The sequence below is a fragment of the Chelmon rostratus genome, chromosome 13, assembly GCF_017976325.1.
Source record: "Chelmon rostratus isolate fCheRos1 chromosome 13, fCheRos1.pri, whole genome shotgun sequence".
In the NCBI taxonomy this organism is placed as follows: Eukaryota; Metazoa; Chordata; class Actinopteri; order Chaetodontiformes; family Chaetodontidae; genus Chelmon; species Chelmon rostratus.
Genome location: NC_055670.1, coordinates 23,113,787 through 23,141,193, shown reverse-complemented (window position 1 = coordinate 23,141,193; position 27,407 = coordinate 23,113,787). Strand labels below are relative to the sequence as shown.

The following is a 27,407-nucleotide window of genomic DNA, read 5'->3' as shown; positions in this document are numbered from 1 at the left end:
AAAATGCTAAAAAGCAATACCAAAAAGATGGGCCATCAACTTAACATTTTACCCGTGAACTTATACTTATAGAGCAAATCATTTGAAAAACCGGTAAAGAAAATAAAGAATGGGTCCAAAAGGTTTACGCTTTCTGTTAGGGGACATTTTAGTGTGCTGCACAAGCATGAAAGCATGGAGTCGAGCGGCTAACTGGACTGTTTGAGCAAATGGTACTTTCATCCAAGTTTTGAAAGAGGTAAAGTTGATTTTGTGTCCCTTGGTGGTTAATAACTGTCCGTTTTATGAAGATAGGTAGCAGCGCTGTTTTTGATACAAAACATGGCGCCATTTCAGAATTTGAATATTAGCCTTTTCCATGTAGTGGGCTGTGTTGCCATCACGGGAGCTAGAAATGTCGAATTTCTTACTAACACAGGAATGAAATTATATATTGTTGGGAACGCTGGCGGTGTTGCAGGGAGATTTACCGAAACAACCAGCATTATACAAAGACGACAAACTAATATTATATTTGATGTAACGTTAACTTGAATAATACGTAAAATACTGAGATATGTGGTCTATGTCATGGCATCATCAGGCAACGGCGATTTCAGGAATTACCATTGCTAGAAAAAAACCTCCAGAATAAATAGTTTGAACCTTCCTTTTGTCAATAATTTCGACTAAAAACCATTCTCATTTTGGACGGCGGTAATGTTAAATATCATATCGTTTTTAGCAATAGGAATTACGTAATGTACCATAACTTTAAAGGCAACATTACCTCCATTGGGATTTTTCTGTCGCAGTCTAGTTTTTTTTTTTTTAATCTGGAAGAAGAAACCAGTACCTATTTCGTATATGTGTGTGTGTATGTGTGAATTTGTACCATCTTCCGACGCTCAGTCTGTAATTTATTTATTGTGATGCAGGCATAGAGTTTATGTAAAGGGATTGAGGAAGCTACAAGTCTCTTTGCTAATGCTATCAACACGGAAATGCCTTGGATCACATGATAATATGACTGCTGCTTTTGACAAGTAACGTCCTGCTGCTAGCAGATAGATATTTTTCTATTAGTTCGTTACTAAGATGTATACGACTTGTACGTTTGATACATATTTTCGACGTTTTTAGTCAAATTTCTAGTCCTAGTTTTTCCAGTAGTAGTTTTCAAACATGGCTGTGGTACACTTTACTCCCTGTTAGCCACCACAGGTTAGCCAGCTTTAGCACTTCTTTTTTTTAACAAGCATTTCATTCATGTTGCCTTTTCTTAAGGAAGCATGGAACACCCAGCTTGTATTTTGGAGGAATTGAAGCAGTTTCTCGTAAATGATGCCCCACCAACAGTGTATTACATCCCAGATTTCATATCGGAGGATGAGGAGTCCTACCTTCAGCAGCAAGTGTATAAGTCTCCAAAAACTAAATGGACTCAGCTGTCAGGCAGAAGGCTTCAGAACTGGGGAGGGTTACCGCATCCTAAAGGCATGCTGGCAGAAAAGATTCCTGACTGGCTCCAGATGTACTGTGAGAAAATTTCCTCTCTGGGTGCATTCAGTGGTAAAACAGCCAATCATGTGTTGGTGAATGAGTATAAACAAGGGGAAGGGATCATGCCTCATGAAGACGGACCTCTGTACCACCCAACTGTCACCACCATCAGCCTGGGCTCTCACACCCTCCTTGACTTCTACACACCCATCAGCAGGCTGGAGGGCGATGCACCGCAGACGGAGGAGAGCCGCTTCCTGTTCTCCCTGCTGGTGAAGCCTCGCAGTCTTCTGATCCTTCAGGATGAAATGTACCAGAGTCTCCTTCATGGCATCCAGCCCTGCGCTCAGGACACGCTAACCGACAAGGTGGTGAACCTATCTGCTGCCGGGGCGCTGCCAGGAGAGACGCTGACCCGAGGCACCAGGGTGTCACTGACCATACGACATGTGCCCAAAGTTATGAAGACGAAGCTTATACTGGGGAGGAAATGAAGAAAGGACTGCATGTTGACCTGATAGTTTGTTATAGTGCTACATGCTGTGTTTGCTACGGACACAATCAGTCATAATATCAATGGGAATCTCCATTGACACCTCTGGAGCATCATCATCAAAGCCGACAATACACAGAGGGGTTGCAACTAGAAATTGTTTAAATTATGGATTCATCTCTTAATTATTTTATGGGATTATAGGATCTCTGCTGCAAATATTTATGGGCCAAATAATGACAGAAGAATGGTGTAAATATTCATCAGCCACAAAAATACTCAAATATTCCATTTATTATCAGAAAGCCAAGCATAAGAATATGTGCAACTCTGAGACTGTAACTACCGAATATTTGACGCTTGCAGTTGATTAATGTCTGTAGTCATAATTCAAGTGGAATCAGTTTTTGTTGATCGATCAACCTCTTGTTTCATAACTACATGCATAAAATAGATATAAAATTATCATTGGTTGTGTTTGTGTATGCATTGTTTATTTTATGGATTTATGTAAAAGCTACAAACAACAGATATACATGCCCAAATTTCAGGGTTGCTTATCAAAAAAAGAGATTTTTTGTCAAAACTATCAGGTCAGTCTCACATATCTAGTATTGGTATGACTATAAATCCATGTTAGTTCCACACTAAGCATCCAGATATCATTCAAATTAGCACGTTTCCATTGACGCAGATACGGAACTGTGTTGCATTTATTGTACAAATGGACTGCTCTATATTTGAGGCCTGAATAATCTACCCTCAGAAACTAGAAATGCATGAAATGGCACATCCAGTGTGTCACTTATAAACTAGACTGTGGGATTGATCATTGTTGTGTGTGAAGTTAGAACTGGCCTGTTTTGAATTATAAAATCTACCTTGAGTGTTGGGACACAACCTGCCGGCTGATCTCTGTTAAGGAAATATCATGAGGCAAAGCAGCAGCACACAGGCCTTTAGGGCAAAAGCTGTTGTGTTAAATAGATCAGTCTTAGTTTCACAACTGAAAGGCTTTGACATCATGTGCTCTGTCCTGAAATTCACTGATTTTGTGTCACTTTGGTGTGAAATACTTACTTACTCCATACTTCACAGGAGAACAAAACAATGGAGCCACAGACGAAACGCTGGAAAGGGTCAGTGTGTGACGCTGACTCCTGGGTTGCTTATCCTGTGCTGTCAGATGAGCAGTCACAAGACATCGAGCTGATCGAGGCGTTTGCTGCACCCATTGTTAATAAGAAAGAGACATCTCGACTGGTCCGGGAGCTGAACAGCCTCTACCCTTTGAATGGTCTTCAGCACATCAAGAGGGTGCGGGCGGTCAAAGAGAGGGACAGCCCTCATCCTCTGGAAGTCCTTGTGTGCCTCGTCAGTGACGCACCGGATGTGAAGGTGGTCAGCATCGACTCTCTGCTCTCCTCAGATGGCGTTAGAAGTGTGGGATTGGGTGAACCTTTTGTGGTCAAGGTCCCTGCACGTCCCCCTTTGACCCGACCACAGTTTGAGCTGGCGAGCAAACACTGGCCCACCTCCTTTCACGAGGACAAACAGGTGACCGTCGCCCTGAGAGGAGAGCTCTTCAGTCCGCCTCAGAAAGCCAGGATGCACGTTTACATGATGTCTGCTTTGACTGCCGCCAAAGCAGGCAATGACCTGGGAATGGCGGCGGTAGGGGCCGTGGTGGTCGACCCAGCAGCGGAGAGAATCATTGCGGTGGGCCATGACTGCAGAGGTCACCATCCCCTTCATCACGCTGTCATGGTGTGCATTGACCTCGTGGCTCGGAGCCAGGGCGGTGGATGTTATTCGTTTGACAGATACCCTGCTTGCAGATTTACTTCACCAGCCTCAGACACCATCCAAAAGACTCCTGATGGAGAGGCGAGTTCTCAGCCTTACATATGCACTGGGTATGACCTTTATGTGACCCGGGAACCTTGCGTCATGTGTGTCATGGCGCTGGTACACTCCCGGATAGGTCGTGTCTTCTATGGGACGTCCTCCGCTGACGGGGCCTTAGGGACCAAATATAAAATCCACTCGCACAAAGATTTGAACCATCGCTTTGAGGTTTACAAAGGAGTCTTGAGCAAGCAGTGCGAGGATCTTAACAGTGTGGACGACCACATTAAAAGGGAAAGTTTACAGGAAAATGATGTGTTAATTTCATGAGTGGCTGTTGGTTATCACAGGTGCAACTACATGAATAAAATATTTTACAAAACATCTATTTTAAATCAAATAGGGCCATAAAATGAGTATTGGTGGGGCTCTAAAATAAAAGTTTTAATCATGCAGTGTTTTTTGTATTGAGATCATGTGAAAACCAAGACAAAGGTTCCCACCATTGTGCTGACTTTCCTTCAGCTGTAGGTGTTTTACTGTGGCATTAAAACTCAGGCTGGTTGGAAGGATTAAATTTTGCTGCAGATTTGAATCTGGTCATTATCAGACTGGGTCTTCACATGCCAACCTGTGCCACTTTCAGGAAAGGGAAGCAGCAGTTTATAACTGCAGGTACATGTAATATCACCACCCACCTACAAAGAAAATAAAAGCAGCTGCCATTTTGACACAGGAGGCAGCTGCAGGTGTGTTCTTGGATTCTGCTTTGTAGCTACTGGTTTCTTTGCCTTTTGGGTTTTCACATCTATTGTTTCCAAAATAAAAAAGATGGTTGTTTTTTTTCACATTAACCTGCAGGGGATTTTACATCCAGCTTGTGGATGTAAAATGGCAAATGTTAACTTGTAAAGATTTTACAAAATTTGATAAATCAAGATTGGAAAACCTATTATTTTCCTTGATAAATGTGATTGTGCATTTTGATGATTGTTTCCAAGTGTCACATTATTCCTGTGCAATGTGATGTAATATTCCATCATTAAGATGTTTTGCTGTGCAGGTGTTCAACACCTTTAGGCCAGTGGTAAAGCCTGTCCTGATAAGCCAGGGCTGGCCAGTGTTTGGTGTCCACCACAGCTGAGCTTTCTGTTGTCCACACAGTTTATGAGAGCAGCTCAGATCAAAGGCAACTTGTAAAATCCAATTGATAGATTTAATCTGTAAACTAAATGCGTAAAATCTCCTGATAATCTCAGAGAATCCTCAAATTAACAGACCTTTCCTTTGTGGAAAGTACCCAAAACTCTCATTACATTCCTGAAATCCCATAATCACTGTGAAGCATGCAATGCAGTGAGGGCACAAACATTTTAATAAGATTAAGAACAAGAAATCTCAAGAGTACTATGAGCTATGGCCAAACAAAGCAGGACTCGCTGCCTTGATGATAGCAAAAAGTCATAATCTAAAGAGAGCAGCTACATGAATGTAAGTTTATCTCAGCGACACTGTGGACCTCCCTCAGTAAACACTTAACCTGACAACAATAATTTGTCTCATTTCTACATACAGGACAAAACATTCACCAAAAACTGTACAATGAAAAAAGCCTGCCCTATTTTGATTGAGTTACAAATGAGAAATGATTCACATACCAAGGAAATCATGCAAATACAGACTATGATTCCATTCTTCACTCGACATGAATAAGTTTGACACCCATTACAAAATGAGAGTGTACCAATAAACAATGAGCCACAGGCTCCCACCTTTAGGAAGTAAACATCTTGGAAAAATACATTTGGGACATCTTTGTGGTTAGAAACAGACTCATACTCACAATTTGTGTTGCCATGTGAATTGAGGGCAAAGACAGACAAAAATAAACACAACCAAAAGCCTCGCTGATTCCTGGGCCAGCCCAGGTCTATGCAGGCCAAAAATACATTATTAAATATTCACATAAGTTAGTAATGCATATGGCATCCTGTCATCTACAAACCAACTCCTGTTTGTTTTTTTTTAACGTTTCATCTTAAACCTGATATATCTAAACACCAACTGTGACGTTTACACAAACTGTACGACTTAGTACACACATCGGCGGTAGGGACTACACAGGAATTAACTTCTGTTGCTATGAGGCACAGCATTTACAATAACTTAATACTTGTTGATGCCAAAAAGTCTCACTCCATGTAGTTGTGGCAGCTTGGGGATCAGGACACTCAAAAGTGAGGCGGTGTTTATGACGAAGTGTGTTGTGTCATACTTTGTGTAGAAGCTTGCCAGGAAGTATCTGTGGAGCAGAACAGACGGGTTCATTCAAAAATAAACCATGAAATCCCGCTAAGACAAGAAATATGCAGTAAGATGAAACAAAGTATGCAGAACAATTGCAGGATGTACAATTATAGGATTCATAAGAATTTCAGCATTTCCCTCTGTGTGTCTGTTCCACAACATTTGATGCTGTTGTCATGATGCACAATTTTAAAGATGATGATCATGAAATGCTTTTTACATGTCTGATAGTCAGCATGAGTGCCACCAGTGGGTTGCAACAGCTAAGCTCAAATGTAGCCTAGTGTGAATATAATGTCCAATTTATGACAGATTTTAAGTGCTGGTTGCACCAGCTGAAATAGCTTCAACGTTAACACAAGTTATATCTTAAGTCTTACACCTGAACATTAGCAGGTGTGAAGTCCTCTGTAAAATAGCTGTTGGCATGATGCATCGTTTTGAAAGGTGGGATGACTTGGAGGATGAGGAGGAGCGAATTATCCTGGCTGTTTTGTGTTGGCAACATTGCATTACATTATATTATAGCCTAGCAAAGCTGGCAAATTAACTAAATCTGGTATTAGACACTAATGTTATAGTGTTGGCAGGCAAATGTATACAATTAGATAACTTAATAATTAGTAACTACTAGTTTTTTTTAACAGTTTGCCAGTATAGGCTTATCATGTGTTTGTTATAAAATTCAAATTTCATCTGCAGAATAACAGGATGCCGTTATTTCACCCTTTGTTGAAGTTGATGGTTTCACCTCTCAATGCCACTGTCATTATTTTGCACTAGCTGTAGATTAAGGTTGTTTTGAGTTAATGTGGACATTTTGAGTTGCTTTGGACTGCAAGAGTAGTTCAGATGAACCTTATGTCTCCATTGTGCAAACAAACAACACAGCTTCACTATCAGACTAGTTTCAACATGTTGTTAAGTGTGGACTTTGCACCCTAACTTAAGAGTGAACTTGCGTATCGCTGGTGCAACATCAACAGGACTTAATAAAACTACAAAATGTTATCTGCCAATTACAAACACAGAATCCTACCATATCTAGTACATACAGAATGATTGGAGAGATGGTGAAAAACTTTCTAGATGAGGTGAACTGCACGCCGTAGTCAAGCTGTTCCCAATGTGTAAGAAGTCTGGCTTTTCCTTGGTCAGGGGTCTCAAAAGGTGTGCCCTTCACCGCATGCATAAAGACATACATCCCCTGCAGAGACAAAAACACAGCCAGTAGTGCAGTAACTGCAGTCTGTTAAGAATAAGGCCACAGCAGACAGATTAGATGGAATGAGACTCCACTATGCCTTAATGAATGGCATTTCCAAATACATGTGGCAAATTTTGTCACAATTCACTTGACCTTAAGAGTCATCATAAAATCCTTTAGGGTTTGAATAATGTTCACAACATACAAAAAATTCAAATGTGAAAGATTAGCAAGGCCATTACTTTTTTTTTTGCAAATACAGTTTGCAATGCCCCTGGCTGTAGGCCAAGAGTCTGTTTACTTTCCTTTTGTTTGACAAACTAGTGATAATAACACCCAAATAGGTTCGGGTTGCTGCAGGAGTTTTTGTGGCTGAGTTGCAGAGCGTTTAAGGCAGAATGAGTAAAGGCAGAAGAATCCAAACTGAAACAACACCCACACAGCCCCTGCCAAGTGCTGGTGGTGCTTGATAAATACACATTTAAGAACCCCAACCACCTCCCCCCAAAATAAACAAAGTATAAGATGATGCAGACTTATTGCTAAGTTAGCTGTCTTGGGAATAACACTTGTTTCCAATTACATGCCTGTGTCAAAACACAGGAATTCAGCTTTAAATGGAAAACCTGCATTACAGAGGGAGACGTAATAAAACTAAAACGCTGACATGCGGCCAAAGCATAATCAGCACACTGCTGTTGTATTGTGTGGAAAACAATAGGCTATAGTTGACCTTAGCCATTACTGTTAATAGCCTTCAGTATTGGCTGTGATACACAATCTGCGTTAACTGCTTCGAGCTTGCACTACTTGATGATGTCACACACATCGACTTTGTCTCTTTGAGGCCAGCCATGTAACAATGAAAGGTCAGTTTTGTCTACGGACCTTATGTGGACTGGGGAAATTATCACATTAGGTCACGCATCAGGCTGCCAGATGGACAGTCTCCCCAAAATAGAGCATATCTTAACAAGCACACACACAAGCACAGGCGAAGGCAGAAGGTAACAGACACCAGGCTGTGAGGCTACACATGCATGCAAGATTCATTTGGCTTGTGAGGCTACAACTGACCAACTCTGCCATTCAATATGTTATCTACAACATTCTTAAATTAGACGATTAACTGATTTGGAGTGATTTGATAATCTGGATGACCTGGTTTGTTGGTTTGGCCTGGTGCGCAACAGTGACGGTGTGAGAATGTAACTTACAAAGTTGTGTATGACATTAGTTAGAGTCCACACCACTGGCACGCTAAAGAAGGGTATGCTCAGGAGCACGATGTGAAGTATTCCAACACCAAGTGCATAGGTCAGCCAGATCCCTCGACTGTTCATGACCCGAGTATTTGGGTTCACCTCACTGTGTGCCACACCCACATTCATTCTGGTCTGTGAACAGAAAAATATTTACATATATTCACTAAACAATATACACTTTAAGGCAACATTTGTATTTTTTTTATATTACCTACCCTTCAGAATGATAAAAATAAAAAGTCTGCTTTTAGCACTGGATGCCTACTCATAAGTGGGGTCTAAAATCAATCGTGCTTTATGTTTCTGGAGATTTAAAGTACAAGTTTTTCCATGTTTTTACATTTTGCAGGTGCTTTAAGGACTTTAAAATGACAGATCAATAATTGTGGCGAAATCCATTAATTAGACTTTTACTTTATAAAAAATTAAAACTGTTATGCAAGCTCTGATTCCTACAGTCTGTTAAAAAACGTTAAATATACAGTACATGCAGAGGACTGCAGAAGCACATTGATTACTATTTTCTATATGCTATACTTTCATTTGAAGAAGCAAATGATACGACTGTACCTAAGTGCCACTGTAGCACTTTACCCTACCTGCTAGTCTAAATGTGATAACAAAAAGACACCTTGTGCAATCTTATTGAACCTTGCCCTCTGACACACTTTCAGATGCCAGACTGGATTAAAGAAAACGAACAGAGCTTAAATTGCAGTCATTAAAGACCATGATCTTTCATATTCTCAACAGGGCCTAGAACTTGCCTGTATATATTTATTATCTGGTATCTGGCAACTATCAAAAACGTGTTCATATACACCATTACCTCCACACAAATCCCGATATTTAGCCGAAAAACTGTCCACAATGACTCTACTGTAACCTGAAGCTACCTGCTACATTTGGGTTACTGGTGCTCATTTCAGCCGGATAGACATTGAAAGTAAAGACATGAAGTAACTAACAGATATATTCGGTCTGATAACAACACCAATTACTTGTAGGAGGCTTGCAACCACAGGAATGACTAAGACAACTGGAAAGAATCCGTAGACAAGATTTGACTAAAGTTACACACAAACAATCGGTGCTTTGGTGTTAAAACCACTGTCACTGGCTTAGTCTATTTGCTGAATGCTTTTCGTAGCTACAAACCTGTCAAAATACCTTTACATAAACAACTACATGAGGTCAAACTGATTACTTCTTGATGTCTTAATGCAAACCGACGTTATCTATTCCTCCATATCCATTTTGCCTTGTTAAGTAGGTTTGTAAACATCAGGCATCCCTTGGACATGTTTTCGTTTCCAGTACATAACCTAGACCAAACCACCACTATTCCAAAACAAGTTGGTCAACGTCATTACGTAAAAAAACACTGAGCAACGCTCTGTGGCTAAAAGTGAAACATTAAACACAAACACAAACAGCATTGCAAACTTACAGGTAGTAGCGAACAGTGGATGTAATTATAGAAACAAACTGCTATTGAGAGAAATGTTTTATCTCCTTGTTGATGTGTGCGGTTCAGGAGCGCAGACAGCACGTCGTAGACTGACCCGAGCGGAAGTAGACGTGGTTTCAGGGCATCTACCACCAGGGTATTTATGCCCTGTTTTAGGCTTCTCAGTTTGTGTCCCGCCCCCAACGAATTCTACGAAACAGGTGGCTATGTTAACATCTAGATTACGTGGGTTTAAAGTTAGGATTAGTTATACCCGAACTGCATTTGCTTTTGTTGTGGCCATCTTACCAAAAACTGGACTTCTAAATAGCCCGACAAAACCTTGTACCTGTTAGTCCATACTCAGGGTGTCAATTATCTGCGTGTCTTTTTTTGAACCCGCCCTCGTGTCACTTCTAACCAATCAACGTGTAAGGAAGGGGGCGGGAATCAAATCATTTCCGTCGTGTGGCTCGTGCCTGTTGTTTATCAAAGATTCATTGGGAGCTGATGTCAAATTCAGAAGAAGCCGTGCAAGTCAGTATTTAAATATTTTATTTAATCGTAATTTGCTGTCATTATTCACTAATGTTAATACTCAGTTTAGTAAGAGTCTGTAATGTTACAACGAAGTCGGTTTTTAATTGTAAGATAACGAGTCTAAGCAGCTCAAATAAGTTGCAGGGCAGTTAGCTAACGTTAAGTCAGCCTACTGTAAAACACATTTCAGCTATTTTATTAAGGCGTTAACATCACCGTGACATGAGAGTTCTTTATCCAAATTGTACATTGTGTCTCGACTGCGAGACGATAACAGTAGTGCTGCGTTTATCGGTCAATTGGCATTTGTCTCTCTCTAGCTACAAATGTAGCTAATATGACATAAAGAAACGTTATTTTCACCAGGTGGCATTCTGGTTTCATGGTGTTTGTGGTGACTAATCCAATGTTACTCGTAGTAGCTGCAACTGATAATCAATAATCCGAACACATTTCTGAAAATTACCTTCTTAAGGCTGGTTTTCATGTGTCAGTGTGCAGTTGAGAGGTCATGCTACTGCATACTAATGCAAATGTTTTGTAGTGTGTGAAGCCACAGATCTCACAAAAACGTTTTTCAGGGTTTACGCCACCCCCATGCCATGCTGTGGTTGTTACTCTGCAGCACCCAGAAGTACCAAACTAAAACCGCATTTCTTCACCAGGTACCTTAAATCATGAAGCAGTTGCCCCCGGATACGGTGCGGCTGCTGTCCAGCTCCCAGGTCATCACCTCCGTGGTGAACGTTGTGAAAGAATTGATGGAAAATTCCCTGGACGCTGGGGCTTCAAGCGTTGACATTAAACTGGTACAGTGTCTAAATGACAGACCATGGAAAAAGGAGAAATGTATTAATTTGAAAATAGGATTGATTAGTAAATCAGAATTGATGAGTGGGATTCTCTGTAGGAGGATTTGGCTCAATAGAGCTAAAACAATATGGAGAGCATTATTAGGTTTTAGTCATAAAGTGTGCAAAGCCTTCTATATGCACGAGTGCAGTGATTTTGTTGCTTTTTTTTACTTATCTGAGAGCAACAAATTAACCCTCAGACTTTGAGATTTGCAGATGTAGACTCCTTAACTACTCAGATTTGCTTTGGCAGTGGAAAGGATTGTCGTTGTATTTGATAATGCAATTGGTAAAATATCCAAATAAAGCATGTAATGATATGAATGGAGAAAAAAAATATTTTTCCTCAAGGTAAAAATGTGCCTTAATCGCTATTTAAATCTTCACAACTCACAGTTCTGATTTTGATTTCATCTGCTGTATTAATTGATCCACAGTATTAACTGAATTTCATATTGCAGGAGAACTACGGTTTGGACCGGATAGAAGTGCGTGATAACGGCCATGGAATCAAAGCCGTAGATACTCCTGTAATGGCTGTGAGACATTTCACTTCAAAGATCTGTAGCCACGAGGACCTGGAGCAACTGGAGACATACGGCTTCCGGGGAGAGGCACTAGGCTCCATCTGTGCTGTGGCTGAGGTGAGAAGTATTTATCAGCGGTAGCTCTGTCAGGTTTATACATGCACTGAACTGATAGTACAGTACGTGAAAAGAAAACAATTAATCTCAGTCATGCATACTATTATTTCATAAATAGCATGATTCTTTGATTCATTGGTATATATCAGGAATGAAATCCACCTCCTGGTTTATTACGGTATATAAAATGGGATGTTTAGCAGTGTTTTATTGTGCTGTTTCCCTTCAGGTGGCTGTCATCACAAAGACAGAGGAGGATGACATCAGCACCCAGTACATGCTTAACTTAACAGGGGAGATTGTTTCTCAGAAGCCGTCTCACTTAGGTCAAGGTAAAGCACGAATAATTGAATCCGTCTTGTAATGAGCAACAAAATCAAGGACTGCTCACAGAGACATTGTGAACACTCTGATAGAAGTTTTGCATTAGCATTAGCATGTCACTGACAGATTTAGATACAATTTTCATAATGTTTGGCTCCATCAGCAGTTACATTATCTCCTGTACTATGTGCATGAAGTTGCTCATTCCTTCCCTGGTTGGATTATACAGTTTGTTAATGTATAAAGTAGACAGATGTTTGGTGCTGTATGGAAAAAAATGTTGTCATGAGGGAAAAAGAGAGTGAACTCTTAAAGAGTGATGAAGGGTTTTAACCAACCCAAAAAGATCATTGGGCTTGAAACAGACAAATTAATTTTATTACATTACATAAAAATGTTGATCATACAGGAAGTATTGCTGTTTGCTATTAAGAGTTTCAGAATAAGACACACCTTGACCATCAAGTTTTGGCTCATGGTGTCCAGGTAGATGTAGTCGACCTGTGTTCTTCCGCCTTGTCGCAGGTAAAGTAAACTTTATGTCAAAAGCTGTTGCACACCTCTGGTCTTTGTGTTTTGCAGGTACAACAGTGAGTGTACTGAAGCTTTTCAAGAATCTTCCAGTGAGACGGCAGTACTATTCCTCTACCAAGAAGTGCAAGGAGGAACTGAAGAAAGTGCAGGATCTGCTGATGGCCTATGCCATTATAAAACCCGACTTGAGGCTCACGCTCATTCACAACAAAGTCAGTAACTTCTCCTCCCTTTTCGTTAATGCCAGATGTAATTGGCAGCTGTCAGTAACCAGCGTACAAAAATGTGTTTAATATATGTTATTTACAATTCAACAATGATGACTGATGAAACTATAAATTTGGGCAAAGTTAAAATTAGTATAAATTCTATTTTATTTTTCCACCAGCCATTTACCAAGCAGTCAAAAAAATGTCCTTTTATAGCATCACGCATGCCAAGATATGTTGAGTATTAAGTGATAATCTCCTGTGGGCTTTAAAGGTGGCTGTAAAGTATCAGTTACATGTGTTGCAGTGGAGTGTATGGAAACATCCTTATGATTGTCTCAAAGTGATCCAGCACCATAAATCACATCTTAGCAGTTAGTCTGCATGATCAGTGTGTATAGGCGACTATCCTGATCCACGTAGCCGCTGAGAGGCTGAATTAGGGAAAAAACGTACCATACCCGACGCGCTGGCTGAAGTTTATGTTGAATGAATAACCTGCTCCAAAAGTATACTGTTTCGTGCATTTATTAGTGATTACAACAGCACTTACATCAGAAAGCAGGAATTCTATCAATGGCAAAATCAAGCGGTCAGCAAAAAGTAGCACTTTCCGTTCACCCCCCTCTCAGTTCAAAAAACCCAATAGCAGGTGAACAGCTGACTATACCACCTCTGATGCTGACGTACCACCACCACGTGACCCGCCCACTCCGATGTGACAATACAATAATAACAATAAATTACCGCGGCACAAAGAGCTGGCCTCTACAGTGTGAAGCAGTCGTCTTTTAATCAAAATCTGACTAAGTACTGTGTCACACTGTTGTTCTTGTTTCATTGTTTGGGACTTACTGGACATAGAGATGCACAGCAGAGAAGTGATTATGCTTTATGAGAGGTGTGAGACGTTCTTCTTGTCATCCTTGGAATCCATTTTAACAAACATAATTCAAGATGATAAAAGGATAAAATTACACATGCTTAATAGTCACCTTTCAAGTCTACAGTGAAGTATGTGATACTTTATTATGGTTTTAGTTTTTACCCTCCCTACAACAGAACAGAGTCAATGGGAAGAAGACCATATTGAGGTTTTAATGGTAATGAAGTCTGTCCTGAAAGTGACGTAAATCCCTGCTCATGCAGTATGTAGTCCTCCACACACAGCAACCACTAGGTGTCCTCATTAGTCTTCAAATGACCATCTGTCACTGGCTCAAAATCAACTTCAGTTTTTGTTAGTATGCCATGTCTTTGCAATATAGTGTTCCATGTGTGGCAGCCTTGATTGAAGACATTAAAATGTGTAAAAGCACATGTAAGATTAGATACTATTTAAGATTAGTGCATAGACATTGGAAATTCATTTGGACTTCAGGGGGATAAGGTGGTTGATCCCATTAAGTTCATTAGTCCTCCACATTTTGATACTGCTGCTACTGCTACTAATATAAATCATGAAATTTATCATTCTCTCCAGCAGAATAATGTATGAAGACAACAACGATAATAAAGTGTAAGGAGCAAAATTAACTGTAGATAAAATGAAAGTGGTCTGCACAGAGATTAGTGCTCCACACACAAAAAAACAAGACTTCATAAAGAATTAGCGCATTGCTTTATTTGTTTTCAAATATATTTTTATTAGGCAGTTTGCTCATCATATGACTCAGTTGAACAATTATGTTCAGCCAAAGGAAAGTTCGTTGCTTGTATGACCTGAAAAAAACATATGAAAGGTAATAACAACAAGATAAATGGAAGGAGGGAAAATACAGAAAGCCTGGACAACCTCACCCTGTTGTACTATTCCATCCAGTTCCTCTGTCTAAATGTCGCTCATTTGATGATGTGAAATACTGCATACTGCAGGTTGCTGCTGCAGCTGTATGTTGTGCATAGCTTCCTTTGAGCTGAGTTTTTTTTGTCTCTCTTAAGATTTTTTGTCATCATGTAAAAGCCCTTAAACAGAAAGTTATAAAAGGATATTCAGGAGCTGTCAGGTAAATAATTAATCAAACACTTTCTTGAGGACAGTAATTGTCTCCAGCCTCCTGTTGTTTTGTTGTCACTGCTAATGCAAGTCAGTGAGTTATGAAATTGTTAAGTGTGATGGAAAATATTCATTTGGCTTGTAGAAGCACTTTAGAAACGCACAGACTGAATCTTTTATTGAGCCAAGTGTGGACAGAATGACTGATGGAAGGAGGCGTCTGTGCAGGTTAGTGAGTCTGTTCATTAACTTATAAAAGAGAAATGGCTCGAAATCACATGCATACAACACAATGTTGCATGCAAATGATTTTGCATGCATACCTGTACCTATTACAGAAAAAGTTATTAGCTGGACTCTTTTAAATTAGTGTGCGTGTGATTAAGAAAAAAATACCCCAGAATTCACACATTAGTCTATTTTATTGAGTTGCTTTTAAGTTCACCTGAGGAGGAGAACCTTTAAATAGGTAATTGTTACAGCAGGCATTCATCAGACTTTTTAGCTAATTACAAAAACACTTGATGTAGCTGTTAAACTGGGACACAACCTTACCTGAACATAATTATAATTGTATATATAGATAAATTATGGTTGCAACTAACGATTACTGTCATTTCTTCAATTCAATCTGTTGATTATTTGTTTTATTAATTGCACTCCCAGAGTGCAACCTGATGCTTGTTTGTCCGACTCACACCCAAAAAGCCAAACATATTGAATTAACGGCGACGTAAAACTGAGGAAAGCAGCAAGTCCTCACAGAGGAGAAGCTGTAATCAGAGAATGTTTGGCACTTTTATGTGATAAATGACTCCAATTATTAATTGATAATCAAAATCAACCACTCAACCAACTTAATTAGGACACTTGGGGATAAAACATGTGAACCTGCACGATAATGACTCATATCAGGGGTTAATTGCTGCAGTAATATTCAGGTGTTGCTTAGAGGTCTTTCGAAAGGTTCAGGTGATGTTGAAACGACTTTGCTGCCATAAAAAAAAATTATTTCCATAAATATTGATCTGTGAAGGTACGGTATAAATGTATAGAGATGGCGAGAACTACAAACCCTCTCCAAAGACTTCAACATAAATACTATGAACAAAAACACCACGATGTTGACATACTGAAACTGTACAGTAGATAAGGATGATCCTAAATCTACAATATATTGTCTGAAACAATTAAAATGCTTGAGTCTGCAGTCATGCCTGTGTATCATTACAACCAATCACCTTGACTCCACAAATACTTATTAGTAGTAATTATTAGTAATTATAGTCACTAATTTTCCTTCCACGATTAAAAAAAATGTGACTCAACAGTTTCAGCAGTTTGCACTTATAGTGTCTGCAAAGACATGAGAGTCCATTAGCAAATGGAAACAGTCAAATAACAACTTGATTGTTGAGGTAGTCGACAATAGAAGTTTAACTAAATATAACCATCACACATACCAAAGCAATGCATCATATTCCACAATGTCCAGTTTTTATTGTTTTTTTTTTCTTTTAAAGATTCATTATTTATCATTGATTGAAACTCCAGTCATTAAGTATCATCACAGTTACACTGAGGTTGCATGTTTTGGTATGAATAACAAAAAAATAAATGAAGAAATGTGGTTTTTAATATGTTTTAGAGCAGTTGTGTTAACTTGCTTTTTATCACCTGTCCCCTGGGCTGCACAGGGTTGCAAACTATCGTTGTGCACAATAAAAAAGCCAGTTATTTTGGATTGTTCCATTGCATAACATTTGATTAATCAGCAGTGGAATTATTTAGCAATTAGACATTTCCATCCCATATGCCCTTTCCCACCACAGCTAAGCGTAACTGTCAGGTGCCCCAAACACAAATATGGCTGACTGTGAACTCTGATTTGGCTGATTATGACGCCTGAGTAAGTTGCTGAACACAGCTGCGGACTTAACCCCAGATTCAGTTTCAGGCTGCAGCCAGTTTGTACACAGAAGTGTATAGGTGGTGTGGGTCATGGAGGGGCCACACGACCGCCATATAACTTTCATAGAAATCGAGGTTGTCGGGGGAGGGTAGTGAACCCATTTTGTACAATCAGCACTCAGTTGCCCCTATCCTTTATCTCCAACTCTGCTATTCGGCCTGTGTCGTGTTTCACAGCTTCTTCAAGAACTGTTTACAGGAGTGATCCGTTTACATGTGCCAAATTGCGTATTTAATAGCTGAGACATGCCCTGCTACAGAGTGCATGCTTTTAGAAATCAACACCCAGGAGATAAATTCACTGGTGGACACAAACTACAAGACCACTCGCGGGTGTCAACATATTTTATACCTAAAATATTTTCTGATCTGACATAATCCTAAAATGATATAGATTAATTATTATTAATTATTAATTATTAATCTTCATTTAAGTTACTAATTGTACCATAAAAAGTACAGAATCATAGTAGAAACTAATGTTTTTGGACCGGGGTTGTAATTGTAGAGTCCAGAAGAAATTATATTATATTCACACTATAATGTGAATAATACCTTTAGAATCAAAGTTCTTGTTGATTTTAAATAATGATAGAAATTATTTTTTAATCTTTGGCATCAGCTACACTTCCATATGTTTTATGCTCCTTGCCCTAAATCTTGACATCAACTACGTTTTGAACATTAAAATGCAGTTTCCGTCCATCTCTTGCTGAATCTCTTGACTGAAACAAAATGTATGAACTCCAGATATGTTGGCGGCTCCGTGGCCCAGTTACTATCTTGACAGGTGTTTATGCAGTGTGATTCGCCTGATGAGGACTCATGGAAGTTGACTGGTGTCATATTGTTGCAGGTGGTGGTTTGGCAGAAGGCCAAGGTGGCCGATCATAGAAGTGCCCTCATTGCTACGCTGGGGCCCAGTGCCGTTGCCAACCTGCTCCCTTGCCACCATCACCAAGAGCAACCAGAGGTTAGTTAAGGGGAAACATGCAGAGATGAGAGGGAACTGGAGCAATTCTCATGGCTTTTAGAGACCATACCTCAGTTTGTTTGTTCCGGTTTTCTTTGTGTCTTCATAAACATTGCTGACAGAAATGCATGTATGTATTAGTAAAAAAATAATTTCACATTTAAGATAAATCAGTTTGAAATAACCCTGTGTCACAGTAGGCAATGTAATGCAATGATTTCTGCCAAGTTGTGTCAAATCACAGAATGGAGGCCCCAGGTTTACAGGTTTCTAGTTTCATGGTCAACTGTTATTTTTATTGTTTCACGTGAACCATTGCTCAGCTGGACAAAGTCACCTCTGAACAATATAATGAATGACGCCGTGAATGTGAAGAGACCGCGTGGAGTGCATTGCGCTCTGATGGATGACACATAGCACGGCTGTGCCAGTTCCGCCGTGCTACCCCTCCTGCCTCATGCGCACACCTTGCACTCTTTGCTCTCATACTGTGACTCCCATGCCCCTTCGCCCTTTATTGTGGAGCCATTATGGCAGTTCATCTTCCAAAGACACACACTTGCCCCCTTAAAAAAGCTCATTGGCAACAAGTCCATCCTAAAGTGAAATGCCATTAAGTCTCATTTTCAGTACAAATTTAAATCAAATTAAAAATATTGTGACATGGTTGAAACTTTTTTCAGGAATGCTTCTGAAGTCAGTTTCTTTGACACTGTGTGCAGCTACTGCTAAAAGAAATAAGAAAAAAAAGGAACTCAGAAACACATTTGAAATAGTTTGTTTTGCGTTGGAAATGAATGATGATGGCTGAATTACATAGTTTGACTTGTTTTGGAAAGGTCTAATTTGAACTGTCAGTATTTCATTAAATGCAGACTTAAGATGGATACTTTTTGCAGTGCAAATGAGAGCATGCACGTTATACTTGACCGTGAGCTAATAACCTCATCATGAACGCCTGGTCTGAAGCCAGCAAATGTGGTCAGTTGGTGGCTGGCCAACTATTCCCTTGCCCTTTTCTCTTGAGTTCTTTCCTGATGAAGAGTGAGTGCTTTTTGTTAGCTAAGCTTTGCGGTGCTGATCGTAATTGAATTACTGTCGAGCGGTAACTTTCTGCTTGGTCACGGTAGGTGTCATGTGGCTCGTACCTGCTGCCAGGCTCCCAACTAATCTAGTCTGACAGATATGGAGCAGCCCTTTTCACCCCGTTTCTCTCTCATTTTCCTCTTTGTTGTTGTTATTTTGCTGCTGCACTTTGGTGCCCAGTTATGAGAACAACCTTTCACCTTTTCCTCTGACTCCCTGTAGCAATGAAAGAGAACTTTTCTCCTCTTTGTCCCCAAGACCAAAGCTTAGTGATCAAGGGGAGAGTTGCAAGAGCTATTCCTCTGCAGAACAAAATGTGACACTCGTTTTTGGCAGCATGACTACAAATAGCTGCGGCCCTTTGGGGCCAGAGGTGCCATTCGTGCTCTCATAAAGTGACCCTAATGAGCAGAAATAGAGAGAAGCATATGTGCCCCGACCTGAAACTGCAGTTCATTTATTAACTTCATTGGCGTGCGTTGCTGCTAATAATGAGCCCGAGGCCATGTGGAAAAAAAGCGTAGCTATTCCACTTGCAATCTGTAGAACATTAATAGCTTTCCATAATTTCTTACAAGCTTACATTCATAATGGAGTTTTAAGTGCAATTGTTCAGTTTTATGTCAAGTCATCAATTTTAGCTCATGAGAACTGCCTCTGGCGTGATTCTAGTTGAAAGGTCATCATGTTTGATGCAAATTTTAATAGAAAATTATCAACACGGGCTGGTTGGGCGTGTTCGTAGTGGACCCTGCGTATCGGTACACTTAAGAGGAACCAACACACTCAGACATGTCATTGTCTTTCTTGATTCTTTCATATTGGGACATCCGAAATGTAAAGGAGCTGATGAAATGATTGGAGCTTTTCTGCGCCTCCTCACTGTGTTGTGGCAGCGTATGAATGGAATGCTGTCATCGGACATGTTTGCTTGCGCACAACCAGAGTTAATGGCTCCATTCCCAGCTGTGCAGCTCTGCAGCTGTGCAGCTGTCAGGGGAATGGATCAACCGTGTCGTCCTAATTGAAAATGTAATGATGGTAAAGTTTATGTAATGTCCAGGTTGCAAAGCTGTTAGTTATGCTGTTATGCCCCTGCGCCCACCAGCTGCTAAGCATGTCAATTTGAAAATGACTGCAAAACCACGAAGGTCACATTTCAGATTCATCCCTGCCAAATCCAGTCCTTCATTATAGCCATTTGTTATGTGGTATGATGTTTTCCTTACTGTACTTTCCTGGTAAGTTTATGTATGACACCTACTTATTATTAATATTCTCATTATTTCTTGTTTTATTCAGATTGTTTTAGAGGGCTTTTTTCCGAAGCCTGGAGTGGATTACTCTTCTACAAGCTCATCTAACCCTGACAAAACATTTATATTTGTCAACAACCGGCCTGTCCACCAAAAAGACATAATGAAGGTAGAGTCATTTTGAGTAACTTTGTACAACGGATTATAAAATGAATACTTTTCCTGATAATATTCTTTTATTTCATGTTTATATGCAAAATTTCTCCTGATTGGATCGTATGATTGATCATCAGCTGTTGCGTCAACACTACACTGCTCAGTATCTGGATGACTCAGCCCGAAACCGTTATCCCACCCTCATGCTTAAAGTCACAGTTTCGCCATCTTCAGTTGATGTCAATCTGACACCGGACAAGACTCAGGTTCTCCTTCATGACAAGGTAGCTATGAAATCCAAGCTTAGTCAGAATTAGTTCAATATGTAGTGTGTTTGTGCAAAATTTGGTATCATGGTCCAAACCTAGGCTGGCAGATATGATTAGAAATAAAATTCTGTGTAATGTCAAGAAGTTTTTTTTACCATCTGTGATCTGTCTGAAATTTAGGAGGCAGTGCTGACGGCAGTGGAGGCGTTTCTGGTTTCTCTCTATGGCTATCGGCCCGATGGTGGCCCCCCAGCTGAGACGCAGCTTGCCCATGAGACATCTCTCTCACTGTCTAGCCCTTTGCAGCCTGATGTTTCACTACCTGACAATGAACAAAGTGTAGAGAGGGATGACAGTCTCACCAACCACAATGGCAACCTCCCCAAACATGCGCCTGAACATGGTGACAGAGCAGTAAGCACTGATGTTTCATGTTCGGACCGCCGGACCTCTAACAGCAGCTCTTCATCCTCTATCGCAGAAGACTGGATAATGAACCAGATCCCAGCCGGGCTTGAGTCAGACTTGTCTCTCTGTGATGATCAGAGCTACACTCAGACTGCAGAAAAAGGTTCAGCAAGCGAGTCTGAGAGCCTCGAGGGCGATGCCGTGTCAGGTGCAGATGCGAGCAAACATCAGTTCTCAGCTGAGGACTGGAGCGGCGGGACGGCTTTGACAGACACTGTATCAGGAGAACCCCTGCAGCCCGTCCAAATCCATCAACCCTTAAAGAATGATCATTCTGACTCAGGAGAGATCAAGAGTCAGAGCAGCTCAAACAAAAAGATCTCCAATGCCATAACGGAGAAGCGGGCTGCTCTGACGGCCTACGACCTCATCAGCAACCGCGCCATGAGGGCACCGCTGTCTCCCGCCGCCCTATTCGAGAAGGAGACCAGAGCAGAGGTCCTCAGGGAGAGACCCACAGCCAGCCTGCAGGATATCAGCATCGCCGTTCACGAGAGGTGGAAAAATCTGAGGGAGGAAGACCGTAAGAAGTGAGTTTCCAGACCTTCACCTTTCCAAGCAGTTGTTTCCATTTCTTGTTATTTGCAGGGCGGGGGGGGGGGGGGGGGGGGGGGGGGGGAGTCTGACCTGTCATTTGCATGTGAAAAGCTTCGTCTGGAAATCTTGTTGATATGAGCTGCGTTTGTAATTTCCAGACAACTGTGTCTAATAGGAGCTTCGGTAAATGACTTTTCCCGCAGTAAAACAGGTATCACTAATGGTGATACCTCTGCAACCTCGATTCCAACACAGCTGGGACGCTGTGGAAAACGTAAATAAAAAGAGAATTCAATCATTTTCAAACAAACTGTGTGTACAGACAACATTTATATGAAGGCCATGTAGTAGCATCCTTTATACAATCATGTGTTCACAAAGTGTTGAACCTCGCTCCATCCTCGCTGTGAACCACTGAGCCTTTCCAGGATGCTCCTTTCATACCCAGTCATGATACTATCACCTGTTACCAATCAACCTGCTTACCTGTGGAATGATCCAAACAGGTGTTTTTGGAGCGTTCCACATCTTTCCCAGTCTTTTGTTGCTCCTGTCCCAACTTGTTTAAAACGTGTTGCTGCATCAAACTTGGAATGAGCAGATATTTACAAAAATCGATGCAGATGATGAGGTCAAACATTCAATACATTGTCTTTGTGCTGTTTTCAGTTGAGTATATTTATACGTTTGTTGCAGTTTTTATTGAACATTTATTCAATGTTAAACCCACTGAGAATAATAATCCATTCATAGTAGTACTATGACAAGATTTAAGAGACACTGACTGACACGAACTAATGCTTCTCTTTATATACAGTTTATGATATTTCCCAATTTCTGATTACAAATTCCAACATACATTAACATCTAAATGTTCTGTTTCCTGGTTCGACACAAGTCTCTTTGTCGTTTTAAAGTCTCACCTAAACACTTACTCCACAAGTGGCATGAGGAGTGACACATAGTTGGCTTGTCAAGAACAGATTTGTTGCAGAACAGATGGAGGTAATGAGTGTTTGTGTTTGACCCCTGCTCCACCAGAGTCAAAGGATTTACATTAATGAAAGTAAGACAGGGGTGGAGGAATTCGAAAAACAAACAAACAGTTGAAAAAATAGTGCATCATTCTCCAGGCTCAAGTATGAGATCTAAGCACACAAACATTTCTAAAATAGTGCTATTAGCAGATCAGAGAGCACGGCACAATGCACCGGCCATGAGCAACTCTGAGCTGTTTCAATCGATTTTATTCTGTCAGAGTGATTTGTGAAATAGGATGCAAGCTAGTTTTGTCAAACAGTCATTAGTAACTTCTAAAATGGTCCAGATGCACACGGACACGTCACTACTCAGCTAGAAGCATCATGGAACAACACATTATACTGCGCTGAAGGCACTTCAACCTAATTATGTTAGATTACTGCATACCAATTTAAAGTAATTGCAAAGCTGGAAAATGTGTATCAGCAGTACTTGGGGCCTTATATAAGGTATGGAAGAGTGTATGGAAAAAGACATCTGTTTAGAATCCTGCCGTGCCGTTCTGCTGTCTTAAACATGAAATAAGATGTGGCAAGGACTTGGCTCCTTTCACCGCCACTGTTAAGTGGCACACCACTTCTAGGAATTGCACTTACACAAGTTCACAAAGCAGGTTATTTGAATAATGGGGTGCTGAAGTGTACGCCCTAATGCTTAACATATGAAGATCTATGGAAACATGACTTGGCAAATAACGGCTTTGCTGAGGAAAGCACCCTATAGTATCTATATATATCAAGTTCTCAACATGTTCTCTGCATGTGCAGAGGGTTCAAGGTGATCCTCAGTATTTAAATTCTTATTTTAGAACACAATGTAATATGTTCCAAGTAGACAACAACAGATGGCAGCTTAGCAGCGGTGCTACACAGAAGAAATGAGACACACTAAGTTATCAACAGGTGACATGTTACTGTTGTTTCCACAGCATTTCAATGGCTAATTTGAGTGAGCAGCAGATCTTACATACATTTTCAAATATAGTAATCTAAATCCTGCTGAAAAAACTACCACACATAACAGAGACATTAAAGAATTACTCCAGAGATTCAGTATGACACTACCATAAAGTTAGAGGACTGACAAGGGAGGAATTAAACAAAGAATGGTCAATGTCGAAGCAGCTGAGGCCAAGATATCCTGACTTTTAGTTCTAATATCGGCCATTTCCCAAAAAGACTTAAGCCTATAATTCCCATAATGCAACTCGGTAGCATCTTTCATTCAATGCCCCTGCCTCCTAAATGCCCACTAAAAAATATTCAAGCCCAATCCAAGATAACACTTGGTCAGTGCATGCTGGGATGGCAACTTGGAATATACCACAAAGACGGTTGTCACCACTGTTGTAACTCTAAAACACTTGGTTGAACTCTGCAGGTATGAGGAGAAGGCAAAAAAACACCTGGAACACCACGACCACAGGACCAAGTTAGCCTCTGCTGAAGACCCCAGAGAGACAAGCATGGGCGCCGCAAGGGGCCACGCACAGGGCCAGAAACGCAAGGCCCCGTTGTCCAACCAGAAGCTGCTGGACGAGCTCTTCTCTGCACAGCCACAAAAGAAGAACAGGAGCCATGCACCTAAGCCCTCGCTGCCCCTCCCCTGCAGCCTGTCTTCCCTTCGGCTGCAGCTTCAGCGCCTTTCATCCCAGAGCAGCGCAGTGCCACGGGGCCTCCGTCTTGTAAACCGGCTGGCCTCTCAGAGCGCCTGGGTCATTTTATGTGGTCAGAGGCTCATGCTGTTAAACCCATTTCGAGTGGAGGAAGCCTTGCTGTTTAAGAGACTTCTAGAGAATAATATACTTCCAGCAGTGAGTCTGCAGAACCCTATACAGTTAACAGATGGGTAACGTATCACTCACTTCTCACCAGAAAAATGAAACTTATCTAGTTTGAGACTATTTTTAAGACAAATCTTATTAACTGGTTTTTATTGAGGTTTATCTAATGTCTGAAAATACACTGGAGTTGTATGTTAAACATCTCCTTGTCTCTCTTTTGTAGAAGTCTTGGAGGAGCTGAATACACTCAGGCTTTGTGCAGCATGGAGAAACAAAGCCCTGAGCTAAATGGAAGGGTCTTCTTCTCTGATCCCAGGCTTGTGGCTAATGGCTTTAAAATCCAACTCACTCCAGGTACACTGTGAATAAAATTTCATACTGTAGCCCTGTTGTACGAGGCAGTTTAATATGATTGAGTATTAATCTATCAACCATGTGGCACGTCCTTCTGAAACTGGTGACAAAATAGTCCCCAAACGTAGGCACCATAGTTCAACATTAGATGTCGACAACACTCCCAATCAATCATAAAACAAGCTTTTCTTATGCTTTTAAGTCACGCTGTTTAAAGGTCTCGTGGTGGATTGTCTGGTTTTATTTAACAAATGTTGGGGACATTTGCAATCATTAATGTCATAGTTCACCAGTCACTTAGAAATGTCAAACGTACAGTCCCGAGTAACTGGATTACAGGCAGTTATTTCTTTGTAACGGATTAGTTGTGGATAAAACAAAATATTCCCAATCCTTCAACAGATTTGTCCATCGTGAAAAACAATGAATGATAAAATAGAGAAGTTGTAACTCACATGAGAACTGAAATATAACACCCAACAGCCTTGTATGTTGTTTTTTTAATTAAAAGCTTTCTTTTTTCAAATGGATCATGACAAGTTGAATAATAACTTGGACGCAATTTAACATCTTAATCACTCATTATGTATACATTAACCACAGCACCTTTATCCATACATGTACGAGGAGTTTTGTGACCAGTTATCTTCAAACGAAGCACATATTGCAACAGTTAGCACATGAATCATTAACCAATAGTCTGGTAACTGTAAACACACAGTTAGTATAGCGCAGCTAATAAAATCACAGCAAATAATTGATGAAAAGCTGTTGTTTCTAAAAAAAAAAAAAAAAAAAAAATCAATTTTCTCATTGTTGTGTATTTACGAAGCAGCTTTTTTTTAGGGAGATCACATTTCTAGTTCTAATATTGATAGGTCTTAGATTGACAGATTGTTCTAATAATTAAAGTATATGTCAGTGTAGTTTAACCATGCATATACAGTAATAAATGCAGTGAATGCATGGTACATATACACACAATGTAAAAATAAACCAGAATTTCTCCTCCGTTCAGCTTGTTTTTGCCAGCTTCTTCATCATTGTGACATTATTTCTCTGTTCACCTGCAAAGGGTATACAGTGTCCTGTGAGTGTTGGTTGTTTTTGTTGCTGGAATGCTTCACCTCAGTTGACATTGGCTCTCTGCCCGACAGAGTGGTCTCACAGTAGGTTTGTACCCTAGTGTGCAGGTGATGAGAATGGTTGCCCTGTGAGAAATTCAAGGAATTTTCATTTGGCACTGCCAGCCTCGGTGGGTGTGCATGGGACTGAAGTTAGCGGCATATATGAGATGGATCCATTGTGATTCTGCACAAACGGATATTTTAAAATGAAAAAAAAAGCACGTGTCTGTATGAAGGTGAGTAGGCTGTTATTACAATGACAAAATTTGTAGCTGTCAGTTGTTGCTCTCGACATCAATTTTTTATAGTGAATGTACTGGACTGTTCAGTGTTGCACAGGCAACATCACCAGCACAGAAATATGTAAGAAATGTTATAACTCTCTGCTTCTCCAGGTTTTTTTTCCACTTTGCATCCAAAGTCGTGTATCAGAAATATAAATTGTGCATGATTTGCAGTATTTCCTCATGAAATGAGAAGCTATCATTCTTCCACCCTACAAGACAACTTCCTTCCAGTCTGCTGGGGCTTCTATTAGTCATTTAACACTCCATTTGGCCCTTGGCTTGTTTGACTTGGTCATGAGTCCAGCCGTAAACCACAATATTTATTTATTATTCTTTCCTGGAGATAGTAGTAGCGTCTGGAGTATATTAATCCTTGTTTTCTGCTTGTTTTGGCCAGGCCTCACGTCAGCCGAGAGACATCTGGAAGTGACAGCGATGGCGGACTACGTGCCTTTCCTCGGTGTGGAGGACCTCAGGGAGATCCTGACTGCAGTTCTTCACAGGAAGGCCAGGACCGTGCAAGAGTGCCGGCCACTTAAAGTCACAAACTACCTACAAGTGAGAAAAGCTACCAGTTGAGATCAAGCATGGCGTTACTGGAGATTTCTGTTTGTTTTATTAAATGTCTGACTTTTCCCTCACAGGGCGAAGCAGTACGACTCGCCCGTCAGTTGCCTGCAAATTTATCCAGAGAAGATGTGGAGGAAACGCTGCTGAGGATGGAACAGCAGCTTGATGAGAACAGCTGGACCTGCATCCACGGACGACCGTTTCTCCAACACTTATCTGACATCCCGTCTACAGACCAGGAAGCTGAAGCTCTGCTGAGGCCTTTAGAGCTGTAAGAACTAGACACCTCAATGAAAAATGGCAGCAGTGAAATATGTGTGGAGCAGCTGTCTCATTATAATGCAGCTAATTTTTCTTACCTTTTTGCTAAAATGAC

General features: G+C 40.6%; 4 protein-coding genes across 6 annotated transcripts; 3 read left to right on the top strand and 1 right to left on the bottom strand.

Annotated features, from left to right (window-relative positions):
- Positions 1 to 161: 161 nt before the first annotated feature.
- Positions 162 to 3,078, top strand: alkbh6 (alkB homolog 6). Of its 2 annotated transcripts, none has more exons than XM_041950563.1 (2): positions 162 to 238; positions 1,267 to 3,078. In XM_041950563.1, exon 2 carries the CDS (start codon positions 1,272 to 1,274, stop codon positions 1,974 to 1,976), a length of 705 nt encoding a protein of 234 aa, XP_041806497.1. In that variant the 5' UTR covers positions 162 to 238; positions 1,267 to 1,271; the 3' UTR covers positions 1,977 to 3,078. The 2 variants fall into 2 exon arrangements, with proteins under 2 accessions (XP_041806497.1, XP_041806498.1); XM_041950564.1 differs by having other exon boundaries at positions 179 to 238; positions 1,271 to 3,078.
- Positions 168 to 5,890, top strand: adat3 (adenosine deaminase tRNA specific 3). Its single transcript, XM_041950562.1, has 2 exons — positions 168 to 238; positions 3,074 to 5,890. Exon 2 carries the CDS (start codon positions 3,086 to 3,088, stop codon positions 4,151 to 4,153), a length of 1,068 nt encoding a protein of 355 aa, XP_041806496.1. The 5' UTR covers positions 168 to 238; positions 3,074 to 3,085; the 3' UTR covers positions 4,154 to 5,890.
- Positions 5,150 to 10,172, bottom strand: ormdl1 (ORMDL sphingolipid biosynthesis regulator 1). 2 transcript variants are annotated; one of them, XM_041950566.1, is made up of 4 exons: positions 10,053 to 10,172; positions 8,555 to 8,734; positions 7,170 to 7,337; positions 5,150 to 6,125 (listed from the first exon to the last, which is right to left on the bottom strand). In XM_041950566.1, the coding sequence occupies exons 2-4, from the start codon at positions 8,726 to 8,728 to the stop codon at positions 6,093 to 6,095; spliced, it is 375 nt and encodes a 124-aa protein (XP_041806500.1). In that variant the 5' UTR covers positions 8,729 to 8,734; positions 10,053 to 10,172; the 3' UTR covers positions 5,150 to 6,092. The 2 variants fall into 2 exon arrangements, with proteins under 2 accessions (XP_041806500.1, XP_041806499.1); XM_041950565.1 differs by having other exon boundaries at positions 5,154 to 6,125; positions 7,186 to 7,337.
- Positions 10,173 to 10,519: 347 nt separating this feature from the next.
- pms1 (PMS1 homolog 1, mismatch repair system component) lies at positions 10,520 to 27,407 on the top strand. The gene is made up of 13 exons (XM_041950729.1): positions 10,520 to 10,589; positions 11,258 to 11,401; positions 11,908 to 12,090; positions 12,320 to 12,422; positions 12,997 to 13,160; positions 17,981 to 18,097; positions 20,486 to 20,608; positions 20,733 to 20,879; positions 21,045 to 21,862; positions 24,291 to 24,758; positions 24,917 to 25,047; positions 26,859 to 27,019; positions 27,106 to 27,407. Exons 2-13 carry the CDS (start codon positions 11,270 to 11,272, stop codon positions 27,304 to 27,306), a joined length of 2,748 nt encoding a protein of 915 aa, XP_041806663.1. The 5' UTR covers positions 10,520 to 10,589; positions 11,258 to 11,269; the 3' UTR covers positions 27,307 to 27,407.

Coding starts and splice junctions, on each gene's coding strand:
- alkbh6 (XM_041950563.1), top strand. CDS start 1,272: ATGGAACACCCAGCTTGTATTTTGGAGGAATTGAAGCAGTTTCTCGTA.
- adat3 (XM_041950562.1), top strand. CDS start 3,086: ATGGAGCCACAGACGAAACGCTGGAAAGGGTCAGTGTGTGACGCTGAC.
- ormdl1 (XM_041950565.1), bottom strand. CDS start 8,728: ATGAATGTGGGTGTGGCACACAGTGAGGTGAACCCAAATACTCGGGTC. Junction 7,338..8,554: donor CTAATGTCATACACAACTTT/GTAAGTTACATT, acceptor TTGTCTCTGCAG/GGGATGTATGTCTTTATGCA. Junction 6,126..7,185: donor ACCATCTCTCCAATCATTCT/GTATGTACTAGA, acceptor TCTGCTCCACAG/ATACTTCCTGGCAAGCTTCT.
- pms1 (XM_041950729.1), top strand. CDS start 11,270: ATGAAGCAGTTGCCCCCGGATACGGTGCGGCTGCTGTCCAGCTCCCAG. Junction 18,098..20,485: donor ATCACCAAGAGCAACCAGAG/GTTAGTTAAGGG, acceptor TGTTTTATTCAG/ATTGTTTTAGAGGGCTTTTT. Junction 21,863..24,290: donor AGGGAGGAAGACCGTAAGAA/GTGAGTTTCCAG, acceptor TGAACTCTGCAG/GTATGAGGAGAAGGCAAAAA.